Genomic DNA, 13,284 nt, shown 5'->3' with positions numbered 1-13,284 from the left:
ATTACATCAGTAACTTTTTTTTTTAGAGACATTACACTAATCACAATTTGCAGCACTATATTCTAATTGTGCAAGGATGTATAACGAGACCTGGAGTGTCTTGGTGATTTAAATTGAATCCAGTTCTGACTGGGTTAGAATGACGTTTAAATTGTAGGTGGGAGCAGCCAAAAATGGACTCGATTAAAGGATTAGAGAGTTAATGGGAATAATGCTGCACTACACTATATATTTTTATATATCCTCATTTAAGGATGCTAAGGTACAGGAGATTCACTGAGATAATATCAAGGATTAGAGCCTTAAGTTGTGAGGACAGACGTGGGAAACTGGGGCTCTCTTTAACAGGACAAAGAAGGTGATGAGGAGATCTGACGGAGTTAATCAAAAAGATGTAACTCATGAGAAACTGTTTCTATTGGTTGAAGTTGGCAACTAGAGGGAAAAGATTTAACATGAGCAGAATTTCTTTACACAAATGGTTGTTTGGATTTGAATGCCCTGTCAGGAGCAGTGGTGGAAGCAGAATGCTTTTAAAAGGGAAATTGAGAAATATTTGAAAAAGTAAAAGTTAAAAAGGTTCCAATGAAAGATCATTGACCTGAAACATTAACTTTCCCTCTCCACAGATGCTGCCTGTACTGTTTGTTTCCAGCATTTTCTGTTTCTTTTCCAGGTTTCTGGCATCTGCAGTATTTTGCTTTTGTAAAATTTAAAAGGGAGAGAGCAGGGGAATGGAAATAACTGGGTAATCCTTCCAGTGACACAATCAGCCAATTAACCTCTTTGTGTGCTGCAATATTCTGTGATCTATTTTCTTCCTGTCTCTCCTAAATGTGCTAATTCTTCGAGCGTAATTCCAGCTACCCTCACTCAGGACCGCACTCCAATGGGCATGCTTCCTGTCCGAGCTTAAGCAATGAGCGTTGGCAGTAAAAACAAAATGCTGGAGATATACTGCAGGTCCATCAGCATTTGTAAAGGGAAAAGTTAGGTTTACAAAGTTGCAGTTGTATACTCTCTATCAGAACTCCAGGTTGTTTGACTGTCGAAGGAATCACCATTTATGCTGAATCTTTCACTTACTTGATGCTGCCTGCTGCTGCTCACATTCCAGCATGGGTCACTAGAAAGAGAGACTCACATACAGCATCTTCCCAACTTCAGGATGTCCCAAAGCGCTTTACAGCTTAAAAAAAGTACTTTTGAAGTGTAGTATCTGTTGTAATATAGGACGAACGGCAGCATAGCAAGATCCCACAAACAACAATGTGATAATGACCAGATAAAATGTTTTGTAGTGAAGTCGGTTGAGAGAAATATTGGGCAGGAGCCTGCAGTGAACTCCCTTGCTCTTCAAAATAATGGGCTCTTTTATGTCAACCTGAGACAGCAGATGGAGCCTTGACTGAAAGACAGTGCCTCTGACAGTGCAGCACTCCTTCAATACTGCACTGGAATGTCTGCCTCTTTTTTTTTGTACTCGAGTCCCTGAGTGTAACTTGAACTCGCAGTCTTCTGGCTTGGAGGTGAGTCAAGGCTAACACTTCGATATTTATTCAGACAAGGAACCCTACCTGTTTTTTTTTTTTTTCTCTTTCCCATTCCCTGCCCCCAACCTGCTCCCTAACCAATGATGCTGGCACCAGTTACCTTCCCAATTACTGACCTCAGACCTGAGATCAGCTAAAATAAAGCAATAAAGGAAACCTAGGGTTGTCTTGGTTAGTTTGGCTCAGTTCTGCTGTGGATGAACCATTGGGAGGGCAATCCTTGCCAGGAGACCTACATGACATTATCATACTAGCTAATGAATTAAGACTGAGGATTAACCAGCTGTCACATTAAACACAAGCATTCATTACAAAATAGATGAATTAATGGCACAAATAGAGATAAATGGATTTGATCTAGTACCTATTACTGAGATGTAGTTGCAGACTGATCATAGTTGGGAACTAAATATTCTAGGATAGTTGATTTTTTTTGCAAAAGGTTGGCTAAATGGGAAAGAGGGGTGGGGTAACATTGATCATAAAAGATGAGATAAAGGCAGTAATGGGAAAGGAACTTAACCCAGTAAATAGAATGTAGAATCAGTATAGGTGCTGCTAAAAAAAAAACAAATCAGAGAACACTGGGAGTAGTTTATAGGCCCCTTAACAGTAATCATTGTGTTGGACAGTATATAAATTAGGAAATTAAAAGAGCATGTAACTAGCGTAATACAATAATTGCGGGAGTCATTAATCTTCAGTTAGACTGGGCAAACCAAAGTAGCTTGAGGAATGCATCCTAGACACTTTTCTAGAACGCTATGTTGAGGAGCCAACTAGGGAACAGATTATTTTAGATCTAATAGTGTGTCATGAGGCAGGGTGAAGTCTGAAATTTAAACAAAGCCAATTATGGAAGTATGAGGGCTGAGTTGGCTAAGGTAGATTGGGAAATTAGTTTGAAAGATATGACTGTAGATAAGCAATGGCAAATATTTAAAGAAAGAATTCAAAATTCTAAACTATTAAGCATTCCCTTGAGGAATAAAAGCGTCACTGGAAAAGTGGTACAACCATGACTGACTCGAGAAGTTAAACACAGTATTTATTAGTTTCAAAAAAGAGGCTTGTAATATTACCAAAAAGAGTAATAAGCCTGAGGATTGGGAGGGTTTTAAAAATCAGCAAAGGATGACCAAGAAATCCGTAGAGGGAGAATACAGAATATGAAAGTAAACTAGCCAGCAACATAAAAACAAATTTTAAGAGTTTTTACAAAGATGTAAAGTAAGAGATTAGTGATGTAAACATGGGTCCCTTGAAGGCAGTGACAGGAAAAATTGTAATAGGGAATTAGGATATAGAAGAGATCTTAATCAAATACTTTGTAACTGTCTTCACAGTAGAAGAGACAATGAATGTATAGGAAATAGTGGGGATACAAGGGTCTGATGAGACTGAGAAACCTGAAAATAATTGCTAACTTCTCCACATATTTTTTCTTTACTATTAATGGAACTAAAGGCTGACAGATCCCCTGGACCTGTTGGCATGCATCCAAGGATTTAAAAAGAGGTAGCCACAGTGATCGTGGATGTTATTATCTTGCAGAATTCTAGAATGTTCCTCGTGCTTTGGAAGGTAGACGTATTAACCCCTCTGTTCAAGAAAAGAGAAAGAAAGAAAACAGGAAGTATAGGTCAGTTGGCCTGACATCAGTCGTAAGAAAAATGGTAGATTCTATTATTAAGGACATGGTAATGGGACACTAGGAAAATCATAACCTGATTAGACAGAGTCAACACTGTTTTATGAAAGGGAAATCATGCTTGACAAATCTATTAAGAGTTTTTTGAGGGTGTAACAAGCAGGGTAGATGGGGGAAGAACCGGAGGATGTAGTCTGTTGTGATTTTCAGAAGGCATTCGATAAGGTGTCACACAAGAGGTTGTTAAAGTTAAAGCTCGTGGGATGGAGGATGGGACAGAAAACAGAGAAGGAATAAATGGGTCATTTTTGGATTAGCAAGGTGTAACTAGTGGAGTGCTACAAGAACCAGTGTTTGGGCCTCAGCTACTTAGAATATATGTCAATGATCTGGATGAAGGGTCGAGTGTAATATATCCAAGTTTGGTAAGTAACTACATAGGAAAGGAAGCTGTGAGAGAGCAGGGCTGCAAGGGATATAGATTGGTTAAGTGGACAAGAACGTAGCATATGGGGTGTAATGTGGGGAAATTATCCACTTGAAGAAGAATGGAAAAGCAGAATTTCTTATGAAAGTTGAGAGACTAGTAAATGTTGGGAGTCAAAGGGATTTGAGGTCCTTGTACATTAATCACGATTAACATGCAAGTACAGCAAGTATAAAAGCAAATGGTATATTAGCCTTTATTGGAAGGGGTTTGAATGTAGAGTTAAAGAAGTCTTGCTTCAATGATGGAGGCCTTTAGAGAGATCACATTAGCATTGGGTACAGTTTTGATGATCTCACTTAAGGAAGGATATACTTCCCATCGCGCGGCTGCAGCAGACATTCATTTGGTTGATTCCGAGGATGAGGGGGTTGTCCTATGTGGAGAGATTGAATACTATGGGCCTTTATTCTCTGGATTTAGAAGAATGATAAATGATCTCATTGAAAGGTAAAAAATTCTGACATGGCAGGGTAGAAGATGAGGGGCTTTGTCCTGGCGAGGGAGTCTAGAATTAGGGGGCATGGTCTCAGGATGAAGGGTCAGCCATTTAGAACTGAGATGAGAAATTCTTTCACACAGAGGGTTGTGAACCATTGCAATTCTCTACCTCAAAGGGCTGTGACTACTCAGTCGATGAGTATGTTCAAGACTGAGAGTGATAGATTTTTGGCCACTAAGGGAATCAAGGGACATGGGAATAGGGTGGCAAAGTGGATTTGATATCAAAGTTCATCCATGATCTTATTGAATAGTGGAGCAGGCTCAAGGGGCTGTGTGGCCCACTCTTATTTCTAATCTTTTTTCTGTGTTGATTGTCATACTCCATTTCTAAACCACAGCCATTTCACGCCCACTTCAAAAAAAAAACAGTTTAAATTTCAGAGAGTATTATTGGGCTGTTTGTGTTTCCAACAGTAGGTGCATGGGGAACATGGCCATTTGGCTGAGTTCTGATAGAAAAAGGAACCTGCACAGGCTGTTGACATTGAGCAACCTGTCAGTACTTTCAGTTCCTCATTCTTTAATGCAAAATAATTTGTTTGAGCCTCATGCCTGGCGGCTGGGCTGAAACCTTTCAATTGGAATTCTTTACTCGAGAGCTGTGAATGCTTCGTCGTTGTGTCTTTTGATGGCTGAGATCACTGAATTTTTCGACTCAAAGGGAATCAAGCGATATGGGGTTTGGGTGAGAAAGAGGAATTGAGGTAGAAGATCAACAATGATCTTATTGAATGGTGGAGCAGGCTCAAGGGGCCAAATGACCTAATCCAGCTCCTATATCTTATGTTCAATTTCAACTGAAGGAAAAATGTTTTTTGAGGTATAGTTGGGTTCTCAAGATGGGAGTCAAAGGGTGGTTGCCAAGCTGGTGTAAAACCTATTCATGACCATAAAACAATTGGTTGTCCAGTATGCCAGTCCACTGTGAGGTCCAGACATCCAGATGAGGTCCCCATCCCTATTAGTGATAGAGAAAAAGCTGCCTTTTCCTTGCACTTTACCCCACATTTTCCACCCTACCAGTTTCCTCTTTGGCGCAAAATAAAACTTAATGATTAGTGCACAATTAAGTAGCCACTTTCCAAAGATGTTTGCTGCCCTGGTTTTCATAAACATTTCCATAATGTATAATCTGAAGAGAATAGACTCACTTGCATTAGCGTAGTGTTGACATTCTTAAAATACTCTAGACTATTTGACAACCAGCCAACACCCCAAAATGAGCGATTGGTGCATTGATAGAGGATTGTCGTTTGGAGAAAGCAAGACCTGGTTATTAGCAGCTCTGAATCTGCGTTTCTTGTTATAGCTCCACTCTGAATTGAATATTTTAATCTGTTTTCCCATACTCTGTGTAATGACCAGTTCTCTCATGGTTCTGCATTCATGGAGTTGAGACCAAGTGCTTTAAGTGAAGCTTCGTTAGAAGGTGGGGATTGGTGGTCTTGGGAGCGGTGGCTGTTTTAAAGTCCTACAATCTGACCTGATTTTATGTAATATTTGATTTTATATTTGTAGTTAAGTTACTAGACAGTGATCTGGAAGCAGAGACCTAGGTTTGGTGAAGTATAGGAGCTTCTCTACAGTATAGGCTGAGGAGCTGGGAGATGAAAAGTGGGTATTGCAGTGCTATCACTGGCAGGAGGGTGTAATTACATCATGACAAGTTTACGTAGGAAGTTTCATGATAAGTGTATACTGAGAAGTTGATGAACAGAAGTGCGTTGGGATGAAAGAAATATTTTTAATCTAAAAGAATTTGTCATTGTATTACGTTTATATTAGACTATTGCCATATGGTAGTGTCACTCAGCTTATGGAGTCTTTTGTACTAATATTGTATAAGGATAAAAAAGTCAATATGCCTTAACATGGTTAACCAATTCTATTCTGATACTCGTAATTCACCTCTAGATTAATCCCATCACGCCCAGTAGCAGTGACAGTTTTGTACCTACCAGCTACATTGGTACAGTGGGTAACCCTGTTACCTCAGAGTCAGAAGGTTGTGGGTTTGAGCTCCATTCTAAAGACTTGAGGATTTAATCTAAGCTGATACTCCAGTGCAGTACAGGGGGAGAGCTGCACTGTTGAAGGTGTTTTGGATGAGACATTAAGCCCCGGCCCCGTCTGTCTTGTCGGTTTGATATAAAGATGGCCACCCTTTTGAAGAGGGGTGACCAGTTATCCTTGGTGTCGTGGTCAGTATTTATCTCTGAAGGAATGTTTTTTTAAAAAAAAAAGCAGGTTACTTGGCCACTTCCCTAATTGCTGTTAGTGGAGTCTTGAAGTGCACAATATGCCTGCCACATTTTCCTGCATTACACTGTAAATGCATTTCATTGGCTGAGATGTCTTGGGGTACAGTACTGGTAGGTACAGGTCTGTCACTGTATAACACTGGGGTACATGTACTGGTGGGTACAGGTTTGTGACGGTATAACACTGGGATAACAATACTGATGGGAACAGGTCTGTCACTGTATGACACTGGGATAACAGAATTTGTGAGTACAGGTCTGTCTCTGGCCTTGGAAGTAGCGTGAGCAATTTGAGGAGACAAATTACGACTGTCACACAACGTTAAAGTGCATTGATTTAAACTCCTGCTATGTACTACACCCCGTGATAAAACTGCGACGGGAGGCATAAACTGCAGACCTCAAGTGCGAATGCTTTAGCATTGCATTAGTTTAAAATTACACCCTTTAAATTGTACTTGCTTTCAAAATTGGAGAAACAAAATTGCAAAACATTCAAACTAACATCTCACTATACAAGTGTCGTAGGAAAACAAAAACGTTCTTGGGTCTCAATAGCCAGAGTTTAAGAAAAGCTATGGGTCAATGGCCTAGCCCCCCCGCCCCCCTCAGGATATTCTGCTTCATGTGGTGCCACAGTCCAACCTGTCAGACCATTTGAACCACCGGCAGACTTCTTGTCAAAATCTACACCATTAAAATAGCTATGCCAACGTATCAGCTGTGATTTAGTGGGCAGTGTTTTCGCCTCTGAATTAGAAGATTGTGGGTTCAAGTCCCACTCCAGAGACTTCACAAAATCTAGACTGATACTCGCAGTGTCGTACTGAAAGAGTGCTACGCTGTCAGAAGTGTCGTCTTTCAGATGAGGCGTTAAATTGAGGCCCCATCTGGCCCCTCAGGTGGGCGTAAAATACCTCTCAGCACTATTTTTGAAGAAGAGCAGGGGAATGTTCTCCCCAGTGTTCTGCCCAATATTTATCTCTCAACCAACATCGCTGAGTGCTTTATCTGGTCGTTTTCCATTTGTGGGAACTTGCTTTGTGCAAATTGGCTGCTGTGTTTCCTATATTACAACTATGACTAGTTGTAAGTGCTTTGGGTCATCCTTAGGTTGTGAAAGGCACTATAGAAATGCACGTTTATCCTTTCTTTCTCTCCATATCCTATTCAGTGAGCAGAGATCCAAGCCTGCTTGGGATAAGGTTTTGAGTTGAATTTCTTGTTTTAAATGTTCACTGAACAGTACCATCAATTAATCATATGTTCACGCAATCCTTGTTTCAAACACTGATGTCCCTCACTCTGATGACCATGTTTGCAAAGAATCCCAGATGACTGGAATAATTGAGCTGAGCTTTTTATTTTGTAAGTGGTGGCTTGTTGAAGGCCTTCTACTGCCACCTTCTGGTCCTTCAATGTTATTGAACCTTTCTGAGGATCACAGTTGCGTTTTTTAAATGATGTGAAAAAAACTTGCATTTATCTAACGCCTTTTGTGATCACCGGGTGTCTCAAAGTGCTTCATAGTCAATGAAGTACTTTTTTTCAAGTGTAGTCACTGTTGTAATGCAGGAAACACGGCAGCCAACGTGCACACGGCAAGCTCCCACAAACAGCAAGTCTGTTTTGTGATGTTGATTGAAGAGTAAATATTGGTCAGGACAGTGGGAATAACTCCCCTTCTCTTTGAAATAGTGCCATAGGATCTTTTACATCTACCCGGGCAAGCAGGCAGGGTGTCTGTTTAAGGTCTCATCCGAAAGACAGCACCTCCCTCAGTGCTGCACAGGAGCGTCAGCCTTGATTTTTTTGCTCGAGCCCTGGAGTGGGACTTGAACCAATTTGTACTTATACGATAATTAAGAAATAACTTGTGCCTTTGACACATCCCAAAGTTCTTCACAATCAATGCATTACTTCTGGAGTGCAGTCATCGTTATGGTGGAAAATGTAGCAGCTGATTTGCGCACAGCAAGGTTCTGTAAACAGCAGTACGATAAGCGCCCAGTTAATCTTTTTCAGCGATGCTTGAGGGACAAATGTTGGATGGGATGCACAGAAATTCTCTGCTGATCTGTGAATAGTGCCATGGGATCTTTTAGCATCCACCGAAACAAGCAGACAAACTCTTGGTTTAATATTTCATCTGAGAGACAGCACCTCTGGCATTCTTCTTCAGTATGACACTGAAAGTGTCAGCCTTGATCATGTTCAAATATTTGGAGTGGGACCCACAACCTTCTGACTCTAAGGCGAGAATTCTACCCACTGAGCCACGGCTGACCATCCACAGAGTATTGAAGGAAAACTTAACTAGCAGATGGAATGAATGCGAGAGTGATCTTCATTTCATCTACTTGGTCTGAATTTTCACCTCATCCGTTAGGTGACTGAAAAAGCTTCCAGTCTGCTTCCTTATTTTCTCATGTACTTCTGTTGCTGTCACGGTATGTTTTCCTTGTTTACCTGTGAATAATTTCTCTTTCTTTCAGTAACTGCATTTCTGAACACATTGACTCCGAAGTTCTATGTGGCATTAACAGGGACGTCCTCACTCATATCAGGACTCATATTAGTAAGTATTATGTTATTTAAAAATAAACTCTCTTCCATTGATCAGGAATTCTGCACCTAGCCATTCTCTACTGACCCCTAATGGATGTGGTCTCCTGGAGGAACATTTTCTCTGATGGCAGCTTCTACAAAAAAATCTCATTCTTTTATAACTTATTCTCCATTTTGCTAACAGTGGCGAACATAAATGATCTCGCTCTGTTTCCAATGCTGTTAACTCATTGGCTTGTATTTCCCAGAGTATAGAAGATTACGAGGTGTTCTCATAGAGGTATTTAAAACCTTAAATGGAGTTGAAAGGGTTGATGAGAAAATATCTGAGGAAATGGAGAAGGAAGGGGTACAATAAAATGAGAGAGAGCTCACTCACGAGTGAAATCAGGGAGCACTTACTCACACAAAGCCTAGTGAAATCTAGAATTCTCTCCACCAGTAGGTTGTGGATGTTGGTCATCAGTTGGAGCTTTCAAGACTCAGATCAGTAGATTTCTATTAGATAAACTATTATTAAACACGTTACAGTAGGGCAGAGTCAACATGGTTTTGTGAAAAGGAAATCATGTTTAACCAATTTATTGAAGTTCTTTGAGGGAGTTACATGTGCTGTGGATAAAGGGGAGCCAGTGGATGTATTGTACTTAGTTTTCCAGAAGACATTTGATAAGGTGCCACATCAAAGGTTATTGCAGAAAATAAAAGCTCATGGTGTAGGGAGTGTAACATATTTGGATGGATTGAAGATTGGCTAGCTAACAGGAAACAGAGAAGGCAAAAATGGGTAATTTTCAGGTTGGCAAGATGTAACGAGTGGTGTGCCGTGCTGGGGCCTCAACTTTTTACAATTTATATAAATGACTTCGATGAAGGGACTGAAGGTATGGTTGCTAAATTTGCTGATGACACAAAGATAGGTAGAAACGTAACATGTGAAGATGACATAAGGAGGCTACAAAGGGATATAGATAGGTTAAATGAGTGGGCAAAGACCTGGCAAATGGAGTATAATGTGGGAAAGTGTGAAATTGTCCACTTTGGCAGGAGGAATAAAAAAGAAGCGTATTATCTAAATGGTGAGAGATTGCAGAGCTCTGAGATGCAGAGGGATCTGGGTGTCCTAGTGCATGAATGGCAAAAGGTTAGTATGCAGGTACAGCACGTAATTCGGAAAGTTAACAATGTTATCATTTATCGTGAGGGGAATTGCTTCAGTTATACAGGGCATTGGTGAGACCCCATCTGGAGTACTGTGTACAGTACTGGTCTCCTTATTTAAGAAAGGATGTAAGTGCATTGGAGGCAGTACAGAGAAGGTTTACTAGACTAATGCCTGGAATGGGTGGGCTGTCTTACAAGGAAAGATTGGACAGGCTAGGCTTGTATTTGCTGGAATTTAGAAGAGGAAGATTGAAACATAAAAGATCCTGAGGGGTCTTGACAGGTGGATGTGGAAAGGATGTTTCCCCTTTTGGGAAAATCTAGAACTAGGGGTCACTGTTTAAAAATAAGGGGTCGCCCATTTAAGACAGAGACGAGGAGAATTTTTTTCTGAGGTTCATGAGTCTTTGGAATTCTGTTCCTGAAAAGACGGTGGAAGCAGAGTCTTTGAATATTTTTAAGGCAGAGGTAGATAGATTCTTGATAAGCAAGGGGGTGGAAGATTATCGGGGGTAGGTGGAAATGTGGAGTGATCAGTTCAGCCATGAGCTTATTGAATGGCTGAGCAGGCTCGAAGGGCCGAGTGGCCTACTCCTGCTCCTAATTCGTATATTCTTAAGGGTTTTGAGTAATATGGGGCAAGAGTCATATAGTCATAGTCATACAGCATAGAAACAGGCCCTTTGGCCCACCACGTCCATGCCGACCATAATGCCTATCTATACTAATCCCACCTGCCTGCATTAATTCCATATCCCTCTATGCCTTGCTCATTCAAGTACCTGTTCAGATGCCTCTTAAATGTCGCTACTGTTCCTGCCTCCACCACCACCTCAGGCAGCTCATTCCAGATACCCACTATTCTTTGTGTGAAATATTTACCCCTTTGATCCCCTTTAAACCTCCTCCTTCACCTTAAATCTATGCCCTCTAGTTTTAGTCACCCCTACCATGAGAAACAGACTCTGGCTATCTACCCTATCTATGCCTCTCATAATTTTATATACCTCTATCATGTCCCCTCTCAGCCTCCTTTGCTCCAGGGAAAACAGACCCAGCATATTCAATCTCTCTTTATAACTCAAGCCCTCCAAGCCAGGCAACATCCTTGTGAATCTTTTCTGCACCCTCTCTAGCTTAATCACATCTTTACTGTAGTGCGGCGACCAGAACTGCACACAGTACTCCAAATGCGGCCTAACCAACGTTATGTACAACTGTAACATGACGTCTCAACTCTTGTACTTAATGCTTCGGCCGATGAAGGCAAACATGCCATACGCCTTCTTCACCACCCTGTCTACCTGTTCAGGGAACTATGTACTTGCACCCCAAGGTGTCTCTGCTCAACAACACTCCCCAGGGCCCTGCCATCACTGTATATGTCCTGACCTGGTTTAACTTCCCCAAATGCATCACTTCACACTTGTCTGCGTTAAATTCCATTTGCCACTCCCTTGCCCACTTTCCCAGTTGATCTTTATCCTGTTGTAACCTTACAGACAAATGGAATTGAGTTGCAGATCAGCCATTGTATAGTTGAACGTCAGAGCAGGGTTGAGCGTCTGAATGGCCTCCTCCTGCTCCTGATAGCAACCAGGGGAAATCCACCCCCTCATTCTCCCCCATATGAGTTTTCATTGTAAATCAGTTATATTTAATTATCTGCAGATGGAGGGCATTAATTGGGGTTTCACTTGAGCAGATATAAAGAGACACTCACCGAAACTGAGGTGTAGTTGAGGTGTATACTTGTAATGTTTCACTCTGTAAGTAAATGTTAGACCGAGGCTACAGGTTGGCTACAGTACTATCCTTCACCAAATGGCTTTCTGGAACATAACAATGAGGACAGGATTAGGCAACCCTGTTGTGGGCACTATATCTGAAGACCTGAACAAGATTCGGTCAGGTAGTGGAGGACTGCGGGCACTTGTACAGACGCAAACTGTTTTTGAAGCAGAGTCCTTAAGTTCATGTGGAGAAAGAGATTTGATGGGCTGAATGGCCTGTTTCTATGTTGTGAATTGTAACGATTCTATGTGACTGACGTAGAAATACATAACAGTTACAACATGGAAACAAAGACCCCAAAGAGTCTGTGTTGCCATTTACCTTGCCTGCAAGGAAATAGTTCTAATCTCATTGAACCCACCCTGTTACCATATTTGTCAACCCCCTTTTCCTTCATCTATCTCTCTCCAATCTAATCTTCAATATTGACTGTTTCTGCATTAACCACTAACTCTGGAAGTGAATTCCACAACCTCACAACTCTGAAGACGTTTCTCCTGCCCCCTATTCTCAATCTCTCACATTTAATCTTGTATCTATGGCCCTTTGCTCTTGTTCCTTCGAATACTGGAAACAGTCTGCTTCTGTCTAATCTGTTCCATCCGCTCGTAGCACTGAAAAAATTGGCGAGTTCTTCAGTAACTGATTTGCATTGGAGTTGATGGAGGAATTAGAATGATGTTTGTCTTGGTGGATGGGGTTCTTATCTGTGGGAGCTTCTATTTTTGTGTTCAGTTCACATAAAGTAATGTGACTATTTACTAAGTGAGAGTTTCTGCAGAGGTTGCAGGTTTTGGAGGTGCTGCAGAAGAAACCTTGGTGAGTTGTTGCAGTGCATCCAGTAGATTGTACCCACTAGTCACGCTCTTGTACAGTCGGGAGTGTGTATTTCGGATCATGGATGACGTGTCAATGAAGCAGACTGCTTTATCTAGATTGCTGTCTTCTGAGATTCGTGAGTATTGTTGGAGCTGCCAGTGGAGAGTACTACATCACACTCCTGCCTTGTCCTTGTGGAGAGGCTTTGGGGAGTCAGGAGGTGAACCACTTGCCATAGACTACAATGGGAGGTGATTATGCGCTCTCTCATTAGAGATAATCATTGCCTGGCACACACTTGGCACAAATGTTACTTATTAGCTGAGTAAATGTTGTCCAGCTCTTGCTGCATGTGGGCAACAACTGCTTCAGTATCTGAGGAACTGCGAATGGAACCGAACACTGCACAAATATGGAAATATATCCAGCAAGTCAGCACTTTCGGGAGAGAAATTGGGAGAAAGAAATTAAAAAAATAGTGAG

General features: G+C 41.3%; 1 protein-coding gene across 7 annotated transcripts in view; it reads left to right on the top strand.

The window, feature by feature from the left end:
• The window catches only part of LOC137383986 (suppressor of tumorigenicity 7 protein homolog), a 190,288-nt gene that overhangs the window by 38,694 nt on the left and 138,310 nt on the right, over positions 1 to 13,284 (top strand). For all 7 annotated transcript variants that reach the window (XM_068057498.1, XM_068057493.1, XM_068057494.1 and 4 more), the window contains exon 2: positions 8,952 to 9,034. Coding sequence is in view for 3 of the 7 variants with exons in the window: in XM_068057493.1 (XP_067913594.1) it covers positions 8,952 to 9,034 (83 nt within the window). In the remaining 4 variants the exon portion in view is untranslated. The remainder of the gene's footprint in view (positions 1 to 8,951; positions 9,035 to 13,284) is intronic.

This window comes from Heterodontus francisci, chromosome 25 (genome assembly GCF_036365525.1).
Source record: "Heterodontus francisci isolate sHetFra1 chromosome 25, sHetFra1.hap1, whole genome shotgun sequence".
Classification (NCBI taxonomy): domain Eukaryota; kingdom Metazoa; phylum Chordata; class Chondrichthyes; order Heterodontiformes; family Heterodontidae; genus Heterodontus; species Heterodontus francisci.
The sequence above is the reverse complement of the archived record's forward strand: the minus strand, read 5'-3'. Positions and strand labels throughout refer to the sequence as shown.